At 33.5% G+C, this 22,983-nt stretch overlaps 2 protein-coding genes across 3 annotated transcripts in view; one reads left to right on the top strand and one right to left on the bottom strand.

Annotated features, from left to right (window-relative positions):
• Positions 1-12,350, bottom strand: part of LOC147078735 (uncharacterized) — a 119,215-nt gene extending 106,865 nt beyond the window's left edge. For both annotated transcript variants that reach the window (XM_085960408.1, XM_085960409.1), the window contains exon 1: positions 12,014-12,350. In XM_085960408.1, the coding sequence (XP_085816534.1) occupies positions 12,014-12,092 (79 nt within the window). In that variant the 5' untranslated portion in view covers positions 12,093-12,350. The remainder of the gene's footprint in view (positions 1-12,013) is intronic.
• Positions 1-22,983, top strand: part of LOC147078717 (uncharacterized) — an 869,452-nt gene that overhangs the window by 73,109 nt on the left and 773,360 nt on the right. The gene's annotated exons all lie outside the window — the stretch shown is intronic.

Genomic DNA, 22,983 nt, shown 5'->3' with positions numbered 1-22,983 from the left:
GCGGCGTTCCAACACGTTCCTCAGACAGGGTTGCAAGATTTCCAAAATCTCAGATCGGGACTTTTATTATTTCGAACGATCAAAAAAAATCGGTGTGTGTACTTATGTACGCGCGTTAGAAGTTATACTTCTTTGGCGTAACAAAACAAAATAAGCCGTTACCTGAGTCTATTAATATTACAGTGGATTAGGTTGATGAAAACGTACGCGATTTATCTGTGTCTCATATAGCACATGATAATTGTAATTTAATTATTGTATTGAACCAAAACTCATCAGTGCCATACAGCGATTATAATCGATTCAGAAGTGCCCATGATGAATTAATAAAAAATCTAATTTCAATATATTTTTTGAATTATTTACTTACCAACAAAATTTATTTTTTCATTGATATATAATTTTACTCATAAATATTACTTACATAAATATAGCCTCAAATCTTGATACACAATCTTTACAATGAAAAATAAATACACTCCAATATAAATAAACTTTTATGAATATAAATTAACAGTGTAGAAATATTGGTTATGTTTACAACACGTGCTGTTTACTTGGTTGTATTGAACAACTAACTAACGGTACCCTCGAGACCGAAATGAATATAATCATAATAATAAATTGTGTTGCATCGGCGCGCGCAACTTCGTCACACGCCAAAAATACACTCCTTTTAACCTCCTACACATACTTTTCCCAAACGCGCCAAAAGAAGTATAACTCCAAAAAAGGGATTAAGAAAGAAATTAAGAGAAAATACATCATTTTAATTACTTAAATTATAATATATGTAAATAATTACATATGTATACAAAAGAGAACATATTAAATTAGTCACATAATAATCCGCAGGAATCACAGTTATTAAAATATATTGATTAGATACAATTACAGGAACTACATTTTGATTGAAGTGCAAAAAATTATACAATCATTTTGCAGCAGTTTTATTAAAAGTATTTTTCCGAACTTTTAGCTAGACAGCTTCAAATTTTATTCATAAAAGGTCTGTCTATAAAAATTAAGCATGCCTCTTTAACTGTACATTTTTGTACATATTATACAACTTTTGTTAAGTCGGGATTTTCAGAGGCAATCCGGGACTCGGGATTTGTCTGTTGAAATCGGGACAATCCCACTCAAATACGGACGTCTGCCAACCCTATCCTCATAATAGAGCAGTGGTGGCGAACCTATGGCACGCGTTTGAAGAGAAAGAAAAACCTATAATAATAATAAATGACAGATCAGAAGAATAAGCATTACGTTTAATGTAAATTTATAGTTGGTTAGGTCGGTCCTTAAGTCTTTATGCGTCCCATTTAATATCATCGCAATTAACCTCATCAGGCGGTGGGGGATGCTGTAGCGCGAACCTCTAATTTTGGTCTATTTACAATGCTTGAGACCACTGTAGCGAGGGAATGCCTCATCTGATCGGAGAAATTCTAGTGTCAATTTGTGCGTAAATAAATAACCAAACTAATTAATACATTAACAAATTGACTGCTGACTACAAGATAATTACAAATTATTTACCACATCTAAGTAGCATGCTAATTATATCTAATGGCCATCTAATGGTTATAGTTGATAGTCAAGCTTATTATTCCCATCGCGCCCTATCGGCGCCAATTTGGCGCCGGTGTTACTGGATGCACGACATGATGAAAATCAAAAATTTTAATCATATTTTGATTTTTTTAAAGTTGAAATTACTTAATAATAGAAATCTATTTTTATTTAAATTTGTCAAAATAATGATCAGTTTGCTAGGTATGAGGTGTTTGAGACAGTAATAAACATAAAATGGCCCTCCATCTTCTAAATATCTTGAAGAGTATTATATTTAGCTTCAGTTTTAGTATATCTTTCTTTTATTATTTACTTCTATCATGGAATTTTTATCTATGTCATTTTGTATAAAAAAGGCTAAAAAAACCCAAAAAACTTTATTTGACATGTTTTTTTCATTCCACTTATACACAAAGTTTACTTAAAATGTAAATACGTAATAGAAAATTCAAAACCTATAAATATTTAAAAGATTTATTTGAATTGAATGAATAATACATGATTTATATCAATTTTAGTAATCAGTGTGCCTTTTTAAGTGATCCTGAAAAATTAATTCAGTCTGCAATGGGTTAACGTAATTCTACTTCACGAATATGACGTGTTATTTTTTTTTTTGTAATTCAGATAAAACGTAGTCAATACATATAAATAACTCGCTTGAATCATAGACGTGATAGCTTAAATGCTAGCGCACTCACCGTAAAGTCAAAGATGTGAGTTCACGACCCACTCAGAACATTTTTTTCTACGATTTTTAGGTGTACCTATCTAAGATGGTGTTGAAAGCATCGATTCACCATATAGGATAGGCAATGCAATGTATTTATATAAATGTTTATACTACTTTTTAACAGATTTTATACAATGTTCATTTGTTTAGAGTAGTTTAGACAGATGTAACTCGATGTCATTGAACTGAAATAAAGAGCCGAGGAAGCCAGGGCGGCTTTTACACGACTGAGAAACATAATATTATGGAAGCAACGGTCTATACCTGGGACTCGGAATGAGACTAATAGTAGGATATTATCTTTTTTCGGTCATACTACGAGCAGCATCAACTCTCACAGAAAAAAGCTCAAAAAATTTTAATCTTTCAGAATGTGGATATACAAACTCATGCTCCGTATCAGTTGTGAAAACATAGTTATGAATATCGAAAAATAAAAGGATAGCATAAATAATCAGAGAAATAAAAACCAGATATTTGATATATTACTTTGGCCATTTCCGGTAACCGACGCCCTACGGCCTACAAGAAGAATCTAAAGTTTGTCACACTCCATCCCGTTCATACAGCGTAAAGATAGCCAAAATCATTGCTGAGATGGCATATGGGACAGAAAAAAGATATTATTCCTTGGTCTGGAATGGACATAAATTCTATAAACATTACTTTAATTAAGTAAAATGAACACACTATAATATTATTATAGTAGGTGATTAATCCATAAATGTAGTATATTAATAATCAGGGAACACAAAAACAATTAAGGAGTTGGGTTACCTTCTGAATGAGGCTGAAACAAGGTTTAATTCTTGAGTATGGAGAAATATGGGATAAACCAACTTAAGCATGTAGGTTATTAAAGAATGGGTACATATTATGTTACTTTAATAATGACTTATGTTTCCATAATATTATGCAGTTTATCACTTAAACGACACGCGTATTCTATATTGGTGATATTTGAGGACATTCCGGAGGCTTTGTATTTTTTGGGTTTTATATCTTGACCGTCATAAGCATATTCTTGGTCTATGCCATATGGCTAAAGGCAACCATTTCCATTTTTAACCTATTCCTTGATAATAATTATCAAGGTTGGTTTCGTCCACTTCAATGAGACATTGTGAACTGGTTTGTCAACAAAACAAGTTTTTAGAACGTTTTATTTAGTCATTGTCCATATTATCTTCAATAAATGATTTCTGTTTTTTTAATTTATTAACTGTAAGATTGTATCAGTTGACAATGTCCCTCTGAAGCGGACGAAACCGGTCCTGATGATTAATTAGTAAACTAATAGCTATTGTGTTTTATTTTAATTAATGCAATGTCTATCAAACAAGAACATTAAAGAAGAAAAATATTGCTTTTATAAACATACATTTATTTGAAAACACCCCAGATATACACACACCTACTAGAAAAAATCATTCAAAAAATCACCCGATAGTACTCAAACCCGTATCCACTGGATTCGCTCTCATGTGCTTTACCAATTGAGCCATATCCGTCCTATCTAATTACGACGAAATTAGCTAGTACTGTCGAACAAGAACTTCTTGTCCACGTGTTAAAACTGTGAACTAACATTCCCTTCCAGTACAGCTAATCACACTTCACAATCACAATCACACGCCCCCAAATTTATCATTTCAATTTACGTAATTTGAAGCTTTGTATAATAAAAATATGTCTAAAGCGATCAGTGCATCTATTCTATACACAAGACTGCTATCGACAGCTATCGATGGTAGTTTTTCATATTTTTGTGTCGAAGTATTTTCACTTATTGTATGTGTTAACAGCACCTCTCTTGGCTGTGCTAAATTTTAGAGCGAGATAGATAGTTTTGACTGTTTATACGGCTAACTTATTGTAACAATTATAATACTTCGATACAAACATATGAAAAAATACCCCCGATAGCTGCCGATAGCAGTCTTGTGTATAGAATAGATGAGCATGAGTGATATTAGAATTATTATTAGTAAACTTTTGACTTATTGCGAAGAAGAAAGTAGTAGCATCTAAAAGGAGAGTCGATACATTATTTAAACACGTCTCTAGCACGCGTTGTCGCCATGACGGGTACGTCAATAGAAGTCTGATACATGCGATTACAGCGACTTCCTGTTATCGCCAATTTCTTGTTGTCGGACAATAAATAGTTCATACAATTTTTGTATGAACATAGATTTAATGTTTCATAAAGAATGTTACATTTCCAAATATTGCGAATTATCGTTAAGGTGACGCATCAGTGAAACGCCAAATAATTTTCAACTGTACGCGCGACGAAATTTTGGACTCGCTGCCATTCACTGAGAGAATGTTGACCCGGGAACACGTCACTTTGCTGCGTGATGGCGACGGGTCAATTAATTCTAAAATCGTGTAAAGATGACTAAAAACGTTACCCATTTACTTTAAAAAGAAAACATGTCAATGAATATATTATTATTGTTACTAATAGAACAATAAACAGAACATAAAATGGACGTATGTTGGATTTATATGACAATTAATATTTCGTTTGACAGGCGTCATTTTCACCCGCCACCCGCAATCCGCGCATCGCCTAGCGACGATCTTTTTAGACCGTGCCTCAACTAATGCATGGCCTTAAATAAATCGTCACTGTTCTGGCAGAAGACACTAATTCGAAAAAATGACATATTGAATTAGTTATACCAAAATGTTCCTTATTTCAAACTTTGCCGTCTGGAAACCTTCTTAATAAATAAACATTCTTTATTTTAAAGTCATCCTTTTTACGATTACTTAATAAACTCACATGACAGATGTGATCATTTCAAACATTTTAACAACTTCAAAGTCAAATTACTCAAAACTAGTATTCTTCAGTTAGTGTGTTCTGCCAGAACAGAGACGAAATGAAATGGTTATTGCTTTTGTAGATTAATACCGTGAAGTAATATTATAATCCTTTACAAAGTGTTATACACTTTACTAAACATACCCATCTATATACAATCAAAATATTATATGAGTAATAATATGTTTGGCGACTCAACAATGCAATCAACTTTGACCCTACTCACCCTGTTATAATTCATGTAATAATAACTTGCCCACATCCGCGCGCCTCACCTACGAAATCAAGTTGCCTAGAGCTTTGAGTGGGTGCCGCAAAAACTATGGTAAGTTTACACTTGCACAGATACGTGTAAGCCGGAGCGCACACAGAAAACTGATTTGGAGGGTCAATTTTGAAAAAATCTCCGTAATATATTTTGTTGATTTTTAATGCGGGTTAATAAAAAATTTAGCACTAATATTATCATAATAGTAATTTTCTCGCAAGACTCAGAATACCTCCAAAGCAGAATGCAGGAACTCGCTGAAGTAAGCAACAAATTAGGTTTGAAAATAAATGTAACAAAGACGAAAGTCATGTTCAACTGCTTTGCGGGCCAAAAAGAGATCCTCGTCAATGGCACTCAGCTCGAACAGGTGAAAAGCTGCATCTATCTGGGACAACAAGAAGTGTCTATAGATGGATGCATATTTGATGAAATTGTTCGCAGAGTAAAGCTAGGCTGGAGTGCTTTTGGCCGCCTGAATAATGTCTTCAAAAGTGACCTACCACTGTGCCTAAAGCGCAAAGTGTTCAACCAGTGTGTGCTTCCTGTGATCACATATGCGTGTGAAACATGACCCTAAGTAAAAGAGAGATCCAGATAATATATAAAATTCTAAAATTATGCCATAAGACCATGCATTATTTTATTTGTATTGATTATGGTTTGGTTAGTCAGGGCTTAATGTATTTAAAAAAAAAAACTAACCAACACCATCTGTAATATTATGTTAATATTGTATTATTAATTCAACGAAAACAAATAAGTGTGACTGAAAAACTATGCATTATTTTTGGCGGATCGCCCAAAGCATACCTAAACTATTATGGTTTGGTTTAGGCAGGGTTTAATTGATTGTTAAAAACTAACCATCACCACCTGCAATAATTTGTATTTTTAGTTCAATGAAAGTATGACTGACCAAGTGTTTGGTGTGTACTATATTTATGTCAGATCCAGCCGAGTTCCACCCTTCGCCACTGTTCTATACATATAGCATTAAGAGGGATGCAGAAAGACTGAGTGTGGCCGACTGGAGGGAGATAAATAGATCAGGTTAGAGATTCCTGGAGGACGATTGTGCAATGTGTCAGCTATAGACTCAAATAGTCTGTGGCACTAGCTTAAGGAAGTAAGTATTCTGTATTTTTTTCGTTTCGATCTCTCTCTCAAAACATTTCATTTTCAATACGTTTCAATTTGATATACCTATTGAAAAAGAAGCACTGTCTTTCATAGATAATCTCGATTATGACTGAAAAGATAATCTCGCAAAAAATACTGTGGAACCATTTGAAAAGGCCATCATCAGCGTATTTTGAGGTATTACCATCGTATTAAAATCAAACATGTTACATATGAGGTTTCTTTAATTAACTTTTCTAAATTTTACGGTAACATGAAAAAATTATATTATTGTGAGCTTTCAAGTGTTCAACGCTTTTTCTTATCGAATGATGAAGTAAAATATGATTAGGTATCAAGTATATTAGTATTACTAGTACTTATCCATTATTTTCATCGAGTTTGCTTATTCAATTTTGCATGTTTTTAATATCGATTGTTTATTTATTGTAATATAAAAATAATGATGATATCTTTTCGTAATATTTTAAAAGGCAGACTTTAAATTCTTATTTTTTACGAACAGATTCAACAAGTCAGTTCGCACCCGCAAAACATGTTCGTTTACTCGTGCAAAAACTAACAAAAGAGAAAATAAAATTCTGTGCTGGTTAAAATAGTCACGAGATATATTTTAAACAGTGTTTATCTTAAAATAAATAATGGTATACTTAAGAACATTTAAATCAGGAAAAAAAGATCACTGATTTATTAGTCTGTGAAAACTATAATTTCTACAGGTACGTTTGATTAAAATTTAAGCATTATTGGTGCATGACGTGAGCATTTTGACATATCCAATGAGGTTTGAAATTTTGTCTCTGCCGCCAACCGAAATGCCCATCCATATAGGTACGCAAAAATCATACAACCAAATTTAATATCCGTTTTGACCGCCGTCACGTTAAAACTGTCTAATAGCGACATAATATTGCATTACGCAAATCGTTAGAATCATTCATAAATTTTAAAAAAACTATGCGAAATAAAACAAAAGCCTATCGAAATTGATATTTTGAATCTTTGTATGGATAAGTAGATAATCAACGTCGTACAGTCCTACAAACTTAAATATAGAACGATCAAAAATGGAACTACGGACTATCATATGGTCGCCATGTTGAAAACGTCATTCGAATGTCAGATTCTAGAAGTCCAGCTGCGAGTCGTGATTGGGTAGTTTTTCGAATGTTTGTAGGTCTGTACATCTATTGCAATTTTACTTGTTGTCTGTGCTAAAGAAAAATTCTTGCTTTATTAGAGAAAACAAATTAAAATTAATGTTTCTTATAACAACATTTACCTATTTAATCTGTTTTTTTTAATATTTACGTACCCTGGATAAAATGAAGATTAAGTAAAAAAAAAAACGTTTTAGCTGTCCACCGATATAACCACTAAACATTAAGTCACTCCCACAGGCATACCTCATCGACTGGCTTCTATACTTCGGCAGTATGATAAGATAAGAGAGGCATGCATTTTGCTCATTATATTACCCTGTAATCGTTGTAATACACATTTATACAAAAAATCATTTCACACTATGTATGTGTTTTCTCACAGCAATTGTCCTGATTTCTTAAAACTCATTTATTAAGTAGATACTATAATATCGTTACGTATTCTTACGATAATCTTAGGATTTTTTGGTAACCCCACAATATTTCGAGAGCATTCATTTTATTAGATTACTACTTACTATGTACTTGTAATAGCGTAACTAGAAGTATTGGGCAAATGCAAAAACCATACAAGAACCCATTAATTTTTTTTTTTAAATCGCTTTTAGCTTTCCTTAAAAAAACAAATTTCCTTACAGTTTATTTTAAACTATATTTTGCGTGAATGGTACAATACTATAAATAAAGTAATAAAAATCGTTTACAATTATTATCAGACTGAGATTTAGGGCCTTTTTAGCTAGGCCCTAAAACTATGAATACCCACTCTTCCAATAAGCTAGCTACAACCTGCCTACTGATTGCTTGCGTGAGAGTCCGCACTAGTAGAAAGACATTGCATATTATAATAATTACCACATAATTACCGATTATAAAACAATCCATTTAATTAGGGTATGTGCATAATTTATACTTAATTTACATAAAATTACATGATTAAAATGTCTCATCGTAGATTTATATGTAACATGTGTATATTTATTAATTTAACTAGCGATTACGTGTGTAGAACTCCATTATAATGGTTTTAAAAATAACGTATTTTGTTATTTTGTTAATTATACGATATTTGAGTTAATAGGTACGTATTTATAATGAAGTGATTATGTACCGAACTTCTGAAGAATCCTAAGATGACTTAGAATTACAGATTATAATAATAATCACAGGCCACGGCATATAGATTGAATATTATTTTTTTTGTAAATTTAGGGTGGTAATACATATTATTATGTTTTAAAGTATTATTTAATAGATACCTAAATACTAATATATTGTTTAACATCATAATATTATATTTAATAATATGTCTTAAACGTAAAAAATTTAAACATGGATTTTTATGATTTTTATTTTGTTCTTTATTTAAAAATCAAAAAAAAGAACACCTGTCGTTTCACTGTGAAAATACACAATACATACACAGTTAAAACAAAGGGGTAAAGAAACTATAACCAAGCCCCTTATAAATAAACGGGGGTCGTGGGGCCTGATAAATAAATAGTTGAGCGATATTACTCGATATCGTTTTTGTAATCCGAGGCCTTTTGAAACCAAAAACCTTACACATACTACCGTAGCTCTAAAATAAGTAGGTTGTGTTAGGCATAAGGCATAAAGCCCATCAAGACGGACGAGCGGGCGCAGTCGGCGTAAGAAGCGTATATTCATAACCATAATCACACGCCTCTTGCCGCGCATTACCCTTCACTTATGTAATAAGGGGCCCAAGAAGCACAAAATAATTATTATTACAGCGTCTTTCATAACAAAGCAATAAAAATATTATATTATTTCTCCGGGCTTGTAATTAAATATCGGACACGCAATAACTAAACAAAGCGTACACTGTTCTTAATAATGGCTTCTCGCCCGTCTTATCGACGACGCTTCGAGGAGCGTGATTTTGCTTAGTGTGTTCAATGAATGGACTCCATTGTATTTTCGTTAAATCGTATCGCTGAGAAGCGAAAAACGGTGACTCATGCGGCACGCGGGCACAAGGCGTCGTCAAATCCAATGTGCGCTGGCGTATTTGATTACGTTGTATTTTCGATGATTTACGCGCCACTTGTGAAATTTTGCGCGAAACCTACTCGCTCCGTTAAGTGGGTTTTACGCCTTAGGTTTTGGTTTGGTTTTAGGTCTCAGAACACATTAAAAACGATGTCGATTTGGAGTACTATAACTTTACCCAACTTAATTGGTAAATATTGATTACGGTGGCGAAGGAAGGAGGTAGACTAGATCCGACAAAATTGTGCACACCTTAGTCAGTCAAACGTAGAATTTGTTTTCATTGAACTAAGACTACAATGTGTAGATGGTATTTGATAGTTTTTAAAATTCAATTAAACCCTGCCTAAAAACAACCATAATAGTTTAGGTATGCTATGGCGATCCGATAAAAAATAGCGCACACTTTTTCAGTCATACTTAATTGTTTTCATTGAATTAAGAATACATATTACAGGGTTACTTTTTTTTAAATTCATTAAGCCCTGTCTAAAACAAAAAAACTAAATAATTTTCTATCTATAAAATATTTAAAATGATGTATGTTTTAATGGCATAATTTTAGATATTTTATAGATAAACGAATACTTTTGACTATTATCTACTATCGCTAGGATTAGGCAGAGTATAATTATTGAATTTTAAAAACTAACAAACACTATCTACACATTGTAGTATTAGTTCAATGAAAACATATACATTTGATCGACAAAGTTGAGTGTACACAATTTATGGCGGATCTTAACAGCCTACCTCCACCCTTCGCCACTGATTGATTATACTTATTCACTTTTCTTAATATCAATGGAGCTTAAAATGTTAAATGCATTAGATTTTGATTAAATAACAAGTACTTAAGTATTTTACTTGTTTTAGAAAAAAGGCATAGGAACCAAAAAAAAATCTTTTAATTATTGTAAGTACCTTTTTGGAGACCTGACCCGGCACTGTAACTCTGTATTAATAATATTATAATATACCTACTTATCGCTTTTCTTCTTCGACCATGTCCGATCCTAATAAGATCATTATTATGGACTTCCACAAAGTGGATGTTTGTATTGACAGATTTTGTTTTTATGAGAAATGGATGTCAGCCACTTACTCAACCTATTAGGTCCATACTCTGACTCATACACAAATTGAAAAACAATATTATGTGTGCTTGCCAGACCCAGGATTCTAACCTGGGACCCATGACGCTATAAGGATAAGCCGACGGTCTCATAAATAAACCATAATAATTATAAGAATATAATCGCGAACAGATAAATCGGAATGTGTATAAGCTCATTCACCTGCGATACAAAATATTTCAAAACAAAAATTAAAGTACGAAAAAAATAATTTGTTTGGCTGTTATCCATTATTATTATCGCTTGTGGTTCAGTACTTTTCTTCAGGTCGTTGGCGCAGTTGCACATGTTTCGTAATACAGATAATAACGCAGCGCAAAATCAGTGTTTATGAATCAACAAAAAAAATGTAATATATAAAATTAGACGTTCACATCATTCGTATTTTCATACTCCGCCATTCCCCAAATATTACTCTCTCCTTGGACCACGGCCAGAATGTTAGCAGTGTGAAGTAACTCCATTGGCAATGTTTATATTTAGATCCGCCATGTCCAGTCGGGGAACATGTGGTTCATAAAAATCGAGATTGTATAAAAAAAAATTAAAAAAAACTATCAATAACTTTTATCAAACTATTTTTAAATTTTCCAAGTCCAAGAAACTACAGAATATTATTCAGGATACGTTGTGTTAAATTTAAAGTCGTGACTTACGTCGCTTAAATATATATATTTTTTTTTTATATGGGTTAGTCACGAATTTAGTATGTATTATAGTAATTACTGCTATTAGAAAAAAATACTTACCTACTACAATAAAATTAACGTATTATTTAAACTTTTGACTTCAGTGTCATTCAAATAATAATATATACTTACCAGATAATCATTGGAAAACGCGATCTGAATAGGCCGGACATATATTTTAATTATTATGGTGTTGTGTAATATTGCCGTTTTCGATATCGTTTCGATAAGTTTATAAAAACAATATACTTTTATTTATATGTAAATATAGTGTAAAAATCATTTTCAAAACTGTCTAAAAATGTGTAAAATTACCGATTTTAATAGGTAGGTACCTAAAAAAAGTTTTAAAATAGTATAGGAACTTTTACGGAAAACTTGATTTTAGTATTTTAATAAGTTTGAAACATGTTTAAAACTGATAAATGTTAATAAGTAATTGATAACAAACCTGATAAAAAGGTCCCCACGATCGTAATCAACAGTAAAAAATGACACCAACTCATCGCTAACATTTTTCCTGGTCCCATTATACACGTCCTACACCAACATCGGAAAACTCAAAGTCAAAAACCACCAAAAACAATATCCAAGCGCACCATAAACAATAAATTAAAAATAAACAAGAGCAGAGCGCACTCCTATTTTCGTAAAGTCCTTGTCACTCTCATCGCCGTGTTTTGGCGGATGTGTCAAGTTCGAAATTTGAATTTGCGACGTCGAATTTGATACAGTGAGCGCGGGAAAGCGCCGGCATGAACTACCCTCGCGGACGCCTATCTGAGACTGACGTCGCGGACGGAACGCCAACGGATCGGCGCCGCGACGGCCCCTACTCTAGCGGCGGATCGCTCGGCGCTCGCGAAAAACCAACTTTCAGACGGTTCGGAATTAATGACGCAACCCGCACCGCAGCAAATATAGCGGAGGAGAGCGTATGAAGAAAAATCAACAGGTCTACGTTCGGCGATAGAATGGGCGTTACTTTATCCTTTCCCCACATGTCTGCGCAAATATTTTAAGTTTATTTTTTTGCTCTCCGCAACATTTTGACATGTTTTATATTATCCCATTCTTCGTCGATTCTCTCAGATTATTTATCTCTCAAAAAACATAGGTATAAAAAACTAATACTAATTTCTTGCGATTGACTGATAAATTCTTTATCATAGTTTCTTTAACCTATTGTAACCACTCAGAGATGTCGCATCATTATGTGTAATCGTTAATAACTCGTAATGAAAACAAATACAATATGACTGACACAGTTTCCGACCATGTTCGATCCTAATATTATGATCATATGGGCCTCCACATAGTGGAAGTTTGTATTAACAGATTTTGTTTTTACGAGAAATATTTGTCAGCCACTTGCTCAACCTATTAGGTCTCATACTCTGGCTCACACCCAAACTCGAATTGAAAAAAAATATGTGTACTTATCAGATCCAGGATTCGAACCTCGAACCAACGACGCCATAGGCCGACGCTTAAGCCGCGTGGCCATCGTGGGTGTAATTTAATGTGCACTATATTTATGTCGGATCTTAACAGCCTAACTCCACCCTTCACCACTGTTATAAAGTATGGCCAACATGTCTATATTAAAACAATTTTTGGTCGACCGGGGCCATATTTGTAATTTTACAACATCGCGTAGGTATGCCCTGGCATCTACGTAGATTGACAGACTTGACACACATTGAGCATGTTGAATAAAATTGTAACGAAGAAATAAGACCAAACCTAACATAATTAGTAGTATTAATGCGTATACAAATTAATATTAAATGGTCATTAAAGATCTCAAGATAAATAGGTACCTATGGATAATCAGGATAAGCATTTTCAAAAACAATTCGATTTAAATTTTATATTTGTCTTGTACCTACACGCATTTATTTTCGATGTGTGTTTTTTGCATAAAGTGTCATGACTTCAAAACGGAATCGCTGTTCTCCTTCCTGCGAATTTATCTAATCAGTAATCACTAATGCTAGGTATCAGTAAAAATGTCTCACTTGGGAAAGATAAAGATATTCTCATGCACAATTAGTTGGATATTTTTGTACAACAATATTCAGCAAAGTCAATACAAATTGTGTGATAACAAGCTAAAAAGGTTCACCATAGTATCTGCAGACCAACATACAATTGTATAAAAACATTTTAAATGTTTTAATGCAAATGTCAAGGTTTTTTGTAGGTACCACCAGGATGGAAAACATGTTCAAATAAATGCACTTACAATCAATCAAAAGTGAACATATTTGCGAAAATATGTTTAGTACCTATTTCATTATTGATTAAAAGTGAAATAGTACTACAAAAACAAATGCGTTTTATTAAATTAAACAACAATACAATGCAGTTCCACCATGAATTGACAGTTAACAAAATTAAAGAAAAAAAAGTTTAGTATTTCGCTCCAAGTAGAGACACTTGGTATTGTGAAGTGCAGTTTTAATTAAAACGCGCATTTTTTGACGATACCAACGTTTGCAGGTTTGAGTTTTAAACAAAATTTAATGTTTATGTATGGGACCAAAGCTTTTCAACCGAATATAGTATATAATAAATTATTTGTGTGCAGATCTATGCTGGACTTTGGGAATATGACCTTCAACATTTTATAATAAATGTAGATATCCCGTGGGTCAGTGTTCCCCAAACTTTCGACATTTGTGTACCCCTTCTATAATTTTCGTAACACTGAGTCAAAAAAAAATGCATATACTTTAATAATAATCAAAATATGTTTATTTTTTGCTTTTTAGCACATAAACAAAATAATAATAATCGAAAAATAAAATTCATTCATAATAAAATAAATAAAAGTTACATTATAAATTAATAACTTTCATTATAATCAATTAGAAGGATGAAATTGTTTCTGTTGAGACGACAGATCATCGTAATTTGGTTCCCTGGTTATTAATTTTAATCTGAGATGCGGTTCCATATTCAAAAGCCTGTTCTTTTTTTTACTTAATGTCTACAAATGCTGAAAAAGCAACTTCACAAAATATACCTATATGAAGTTGGCAAAGGCAAGATGTATTTCAGGACTTTCTCTGTTTAAACTGGATACACATATTGCATTTGCAACCAGAATGATGTTAAAGTACACTCCTTGTTTTTATTTTTCAAGAATCCGTCTGAGGCTAATTCCAATAAATGCTCTTCTTCCGCATACGATAAACCTTCTAGCATGAATATTTTATTAATGCTTGTTGAACCAGGCGCAGCCAAAGCCCGGTGCAGCGCGTCCCCCCACCAAACTCTTCCCGTACCCCAGGAGGTACGCGTACCACACTTTGGTAAACACTGCCGTGGGTATATATTGTTATCATTACTATTTAATCATCCTTTCAGAAATAGATTCACTCCTCTGAAACTAGAACCCGTCGTTCAAAATGGTTGGTCAATGACTGCACGATATTATATTTTCAGAATAACAAAAAACAGTGTCAAATTTCTACAATTCCAGCATTATCAATTATCACTAGTGCCCTAAACATTAACTAGTGCAAAGTAATAAAATGAAGTCAAATCGTTAAAATGTTTATTTGATGTCTTCCGATGAATCACAGAATTGTACTCGGGTAATAAATAATTAACTCAGTGACGCCGTCACAGCAGTTAAATAATTGTAAAAATATGTATACAAAAAATAAGCACAATGCAAGTTACTGTTTGCTGCAATAAATTAGAATTGGTAGGTATACATTTTTTTGTACTTTGGAGTTAGTCACTGTATATTTTTTAATACTATCGACAAATTTACGCATACTACAGGGCCTAATTGGTGTAATCATTGGAATATCTTTTGATACAATAATATAATATTAGTAATTAGGGTATTCTCCGATTCTGCATAGCTTTAATGATTATTTTACTATTCCGAGAAAATTAGTGGTACAAAAAATTAGCAACATCAAAGGTAATCAAGATCATGTCAAATTCAAAAAATGCAGCGGTAGAAGAATTGCTTCCAGCACCGCGATTTCCTAACTGTCGACTCATGTGGCACCAGACGACATGACGTAATTGTGACGTCAGCCAATACACGCTCGAGGCATGCCGCCCAGCCCACAGTGCTCACCGTAGATATTATTACGATGAAACACCTATATGTGTATGGTGACAATGAATAGCGCCGCTGTCTGAGTAGCGTTATTTTCTCGAATGCTATTATCACTCCGGTAGTACGTCACAATGATGTCATATGAGGTCATGTCGACCGGGCAGCTGGCACTCGCAAGTTCTAAGATAGGGCCCCTGATAAGAAAAAGTCAGACAAAACTGTCGGACAAAACTTTCGAACAAAACTGTCGGGAAAACTTTCGTAAAAAACTGTCGAACAAACTGCCGGACAAAACTGTCGGAGAAAACTGCCGTATAATACGAAGATAGCCGAATTAATCAATAAATACTAATTTTTGTCGCTGACACGTTTGTAACAAACATTTTACCTGCCTTTTCTGGCCAATTCTGCGAACTTGTGAGGTGAAGTGTATTTCGTATTTCTTCCGGCAGGTTCGCCACTATAGTAAGTTCTACTGCGCGCGCCGTCATGCAATTACAATTATTGGGTAAAAATTCAGAAGCTTCTGAACATTTTTGATCCATACATACAATCTTACAACTTGCGCGATAATACGTGTTTACACGTGCAGTTTCTTGTTTGGGCGCGATATTACGTACTGTCAGCACGTGTAAACGGGGTATAGCATTATTACGATTAGACCTACCAAAACATTATTAGATGACGGAAAATAACGGAAGAGATTTATTTGGTTATACGAGTACAAATCACTATATCACCTATTGCTACTTTCAAATAGTATCATTCTTCTATTTTTTTTTCATTAAACCTCTGTTACCGTGGGTTGAATATCATTATAACTATTAGAAACAGCAGCCCAAATCAACAATAGTGTTTCTAGACCAAACTAGATTCGAATATTATTTCGTTAGAGCATTTCATATGTCTATAGATTCGCAAAGTTATTGTATGTCTAGTTTTAATATGTTTTGAGAAAATCGATTGAAAATCCTACACGAAATGGACATGGCCGAGTCAATGTTATCTTAACATACTTTTGATAATAACTTATTATTTGGACATACAATATTTTTACAGCATAAAGCATTTTATTAATCCATCAAGTTGCTACTCACAGGGCTGATGTACTGGAATTTTTGCTCTGTCATGCAACTAATCATCTCTTCGCTTCATTAATATTAGTATTATTATATACCTAACATTGATTTAAGATAGACAAACTCATCAGCCGGATGACCACAAAACACGACTGCAATACATCAGAATTGTCGTTGTTATTTTGTTGGCATTTACAAAACTCAATATGTAACTTAATACATATATTATAAACTTAACGTTAACACGGCTCTCATGGTGCAATACGTAAGGCGCTGGCTTGTCATCCGGGAGCTCCAGGTTGGATCCCCGGTTAGGACACAATATACCTATTATTTATGTGATTTTCTCAAAGCCTGGGTATATGTGATTCTTTCACTTATTTGACTAAATACACTACTGTTAAACTATAATATTGTCATTGGGCCCCTAGGCCTGCTGTGGTATTAAAAGAATATTAAATATAAAAAGAATGTAATGGACGGCATATCAAACACAGGAAATGTTTTAGCAGCACTTTCACAGATGCTGCTCTTCCGGTTTTCCATTCGTTTAGGGCGTTTAGGCTCAAGATACATAGACATAGCGTTGTTTTGCAGCATTGCGACATCACTGTCCCGGCTTTATGCGCGAAAGAGAATTGCAACATTGCTGGCAGTTTTGATTTATGGCCATGCAGCCGAGAAGATTTTATGTGTGCGACGGGGCTAAATTTATCGAACGCGACACTACACTATGTACATTTCTGAGCTGTAGCGGCGAATGTCGTTGCCGCGTGTAGTGGTCGACTAGCCCAATATCACTACGTACCTATTATATCATTATAATAAATAATAATAATATATTGTAGTAAATTACCTGTATATATTACATACATAATATATTTTATGGGTAAGTTATCAATGTAAGTTAAAAATTAGTAAAATTAAAACCCGTTTCATCATATTATTGTGAATATTAAAATACCTAGATGATGTAGGACTAATTCTAATAAAACAGTAAAAAGTAATATTCGCAACTGATTTAAGCCGTAGTTGCATACTGTAATAAATTGAATGTGCAATACCAACAGTGCCCACAGCGGATTCATGACTTCCGGGAAAGCCTGGCACTTCATTCGGCTGATTCATTTCATTCCAACCCTTAGTATTTCCTATTGACAGAGATTCTATCAATATGTACTCAAACTCCATAGATAATAATTTAGTTTAACTGACCTAATTTTATTAATTTCATATTATATACTTCGCCATTAAAAGATATAATATTTTCATGTTGTAATATTATCCGATTAATTAATATTTTATGTATCTAATTGTTTTTTTTTTACTAGAATTAAATCAGTAGTAACAGTGGCGGGCTTAGGAACCTTGAAGCCAAAGGTATTGACTGATTTTGAAGCCCCCAGGATAAAATATTAAATTAAAACCATAAAATCCAACTACCAAAATACCTAGTAAAATGGGTACATGTAAATTGTACGTAAAACATGTTCACCGTGGTACAATTCGCCGTTTCTATCAATCTCTTTCCGATAAGAAAACTCACGGCGAACTGTGCCACGGTGAAAATATATTTTACGTACAATTTACATGTATTTAAGAGTATACTTCAGTGAAACGGCAAATAATTTTCAACTATAGGTGCGACGAAAATTTGGACTCGCTGCCAATCGGAGATTAGTCGAGCTGTAAACACGTCAATTTGTTTTGTGATGGCGTCGGGGGAATCTTAATCACTTAAATCGTGTAAAGATGACTAAAAAACCCATTTACTTGAAAAAGAAAACATGTCAATGAATATAATTATTATTATTATTACTAATAGAACAATAAACATAACATTAAATGGACCCATGTTGAATTTTTATGACAAATTATGTTTTGTTCTGCACGCGCTTTTGCACCATCTTTGCGTCGCGTAGTCACGTTCGATTTAGTTTAGACCGTGCCCCAGCTGAAGTATAGCCTTAACCGTTCTTTAGACACCTCTGTGACCTAAAGAAACATCAATTTTTCTTAATAACTTCCTCATCAATAAATGGAAAAATTCCGTTTTTTCAATCTCCGTTGTGAACTTAATTAATCATCAAATTTAATGTTGTTTATTAATATGACCTAATGCAGTATGATCTTCCATCAGAACGTATCAACCAGCACAAATTTCCGACCATATCCGATCCTAAACAGATTTTGGTTTTTAGGAGAAATGGATGTCAGCCACTTGCTCAACCTATGAGGTCCATACTCTGACTCATACATAAATTGAAAAACAACATGTGTAGGTACGAGTACTTGCCAGACCCAGCATTCTCACCAGGGCCATCGTGGGCCCAGCATAAATACCTTACTATAATTTTATATTAGATTGTAAGGCCCTAATTAGTGTATATATAAACTCAGCGTTCATATACCTACCTATCGTTCTGTGTATTGTTCAATCATCAATTTGGTGTAAGTTTTCACTGCAATATAAAAGCGTACTAGTTAAATATTTTTTCGACGATAAACGATAACCCTCACTTGTCAGCTGATAGTATTTTGTATTAGATAAAAATCACAGAGGGCCCCCGCGGTCATGTAACAGTGCAACTTGACCTCACAATAATTCACATTTGTCTACAATGCTTAAGTGACAGTAAAAATATTATTTATATTGATGACATCCGGAGCACACAATAGAAGACGTGACGAATACTCTTGTATGAACTACATACTAGTTAAGTGAAACAAGTCAACAGACGGGAGATAAATAAATTTAATATTAAGATAACAGATCAGATGTAATTCGAGCACTGTTGTTTTAAAATCTGTTAACAATTGAACATGGGGCGTGTGGGCAAGCAGCAAACAACTTTATTTCTTCGGAAACCCTTCATTTATCCCCACACCAGTGTTGCGATCTTTTTGTCACCGAATTATAGGTAGTACCTACGCGGTCCAAGAAATAATTATTGTACGCCTTATCGTCAGCTGTTGAAAATGTACAGGATACCTATTTCAGAAATTTCGAGGCCTTTTTTATTTAGGTAAGTACGTCTTGCAGTGGCGCACCCAGAGGGGGGGCAAGAGGCTCTGACACCCCCCAAACATGAAAATTATCAGAATGATTTTAAACATTGAAATTGAAAGCCAATAAACTATACCTTTGGGCTTAGACAAATAAAAACACGGCAAAAAAATGATTTGTAATAATTCTCCAGCACCCTTTTTTGAAAAATTTCTTAGATTTTAATTTCTAACACAAAAATTTCGAAACACTAATGTCAGGTTTTTTTTAGAAAACCAATCCCTAATGGAACTGTCAAAAAATTCTCGGTGTTCACCCAAATTCCGGAGTGGTGTAGGTCATGGCTGGGGAGGGCTGACAGGGCTCTAGCCTGGGGGCCCAGGCTGTGGGGGGCCCGGCGTGTCGGGTTGACCAGATAAGTGAGATGAACACACATCATAAATTAGCTTTAATAGTAAAAAAAGTCGCCTGCGGCGCTATTATACTTCATGGCCATATTAACATTTTCAATTACTTATATAATTGTACAATATATTCTTTTGATTATTATGCAGCTAACAGCTCCATTATTAAAGTGGATGTATTAAAAATCGCCAATAATTCACTGTATAAGTACCCTTAATTTGAACTAAAACACAATTTGAAAAACGTTAATGTAGTGTTTCACACTGTCTTTAATCTTAGCAGTAGGTAGGGGGCTCGCCAAATATCCTAGCCTGATGGCCCGTTTCAGGATATGGGGACCATGGTATAGGTACACCGAGTGCAATAGACAAAAGACCAATAAACGAACGAGATACGATACAATAAACGAGAAATTAGGCTGTGAAGAAGAAAAAGAGCCTATGGGACTAATTTACATTCTCCTCCTTGCCCCCCCCCCCCCCCCCAATATTAAATCCTGGGTGCACCACTGACGTCTTGTAACCAATAATGTCTGTGCGGCGAATTCAATAAATTTCATTTTAAACCGGTCAAAGGCTTTGTTTACCTCCACTTTTTTCTTGGTTCGCCAATTTTTCTTCTATTGCAAAATTATAGTACTTTGCACCAATTTATAGTACGGAAATATAGGAATTTTAGTGTTTTTTGCGTCTTGTTACATACTATTGTTATGTTTGTCAGAAGTCATCATCAATTGCTATTATTAAAATAATTTGATATTGAATTGATATTGACATTATTAATTATGTTTAATTTCAATAAGGAAGACTTATTTTTGGCTTTAAAATCACTACCTACTTTTAATGGTAGTAGACCGCCGCAGGGTTTGAAATGAGCCGGAACGCACCGGAGCGCCGTTCCGGTTCATAAGATCCTCAAAATTATCGCTCCGTCTCGTGGAAAAAAATAATTTGACTGTCAGAGTTAGATAGGCCTTATAAAAAGTCGAACATACTTATTTTTATAAAATACATTAAATAAAATTAGATAACTAGGTTAATATTTTTGTAAAATTATCGAGCGCTCCGGTTCATAAAATTTTCGATTTCAAGCGCTGTTTGAGACTAATAATTATTGTATTTAAACAATGATCAAAAGTATAGTTTATTTATTGCAGTCAGGAATGTAATATGAGCTGTTTTGTCTGTGCTTTTTATAACGGCGTTTTTAGCGTAGTTATTTTTATGGCGCATGTTATTGTTATATCTCTGACGTATTACATTACCATTTAATCAAAAATATGACTATTTATGTTTGTAAAGTATGTGAAATAATAATCCTCACGACCAGGACTCGAAACGGAGCGAGTTACGATTCACGAAATCCCAAAAATAGCGCTCTGTCTCGTGGACAAATTATTATTTTTTTAACAACCATTTTTATAAAATACATTATACATTAAATTAGATAAATACTATGTTAAATTATTTAGCGTTCCGGTTCGTATAGATTTCCATTTCGAGCGCTGGACCGCCGCCAATAATTTCAAATGCATGTCGCCCGTAGTGATTCAAAGTTTGGCCACCCCTATCTTTATAATATAATTAGGTACTTACCATATATTATAAAATGGGTACATAATACTCAACAACCACAGATAATAGGTCAACTCCAGTTGTGTGTTTGTAGAATTTCAATTCGGTGTGTGTGATCTACAATGAGAAAATTGTAAGACTTTATTTTTTACCATGTTTTTATTAGCTCGTATTCTTGTTTGTCCCGTACAGATTTTTTCTTGTTTGTCCAAGATTTTTAACTAACTTCCCGACTAGCTAGACATTTGAAACTTTTAGAATATATCAGATCACGACGGGAATCCATTTTTTAATACTTTTGGCCATCTTTAAGCAGAATTGAATTCATTATAAGTTCATTCTGTTTTGTATGTTTCGGAAAAAATTCGTTAAAAAGTAATATTTACTAGGTACTCACTATTGTTGGTTGCTAAGGGGGTCCTAGCAACTAAATTATTAATATATACGTGCGTTACTATGGAAATCAATATGAAATGTCAAAATGACATTTCGGTAGGTATTCTATATTTATTAATACATAGAATTGTCAAGTTTATATGATTCAACAGAAAATTTAAAAACGTGGTACTTATGTAAAAGGTTCTTTTTATCTTGTAATTATTTTTAATTTAATCGTGTGGTATTTTTATCAATTTATCATCATTCTTGGCTCTACGAGTCGTCATACCGTGTCAGTGATGCCAACCGTACTATAATTATAGTACAATACCTACTATCATTTTTTTAATTCCGCGAAAAATGTAAAATACTATAATTGTACGCCAAATATACCAAAATACTATAATTTTAAAAGATTAAAGACGAAAAATGTTCCTGTGCTATATATTTTTCAGAAATACTAGAATTTTTACGCCTTAGTACTATAATCAGCATATAAAAAGATGGCAACACTGTGCCGTGTCCATTGGCAACAAATTGCTGGCAACAGCTGGCAACCTCATTAAATTTTACGATAATTTCTTAAGAAATCTCTCCATCTCCATCTTCTCCATCACCAAGGCCGATTTCTGTTTACGGTTTGTGATGTTTGGGATTTACGCCCGCAAGAAATCATCGTATGAAAATGTAATTTTTAAAATGTTAAAAAACTTTTTAAATAATATGTACACTTCTTGCTTCACTTTTTCGTTCGCAAAATGATATAGGTAAGTAGGTATCATTTTCAACATTTCACATTTTACAACATTGGTATAAATGAGCAGGTGAGAAGCAAAAGAGCGTCTCTCCTTTTTTTGAAATACACAATTTATATCAAATAACTTTTTTATT

The sequence above is a fragment of the Rhyacophila brunnea genome, unplaced genomic scaffold, assembly GCF_057557595.1.
Source record: "Rhyacophila brunnea isolate RB1 unplaced genomic scaffold, BYU_Rbru_1.0 scaffold_11, whole genome shotgun sequence".
NCBI classification, from domain to species: Eukaryota; Metazoa; Arthropoda; class Insecta; order Trichoptera; family Rhyacophilidae; genus Rhyacophila; species Rhyacophila brunnea.
The sequence above is the reverse complement of the archived record's forward strand: the minus strand, read 5'-3'. Positions and strand labels throughout refer to the sequence as shown.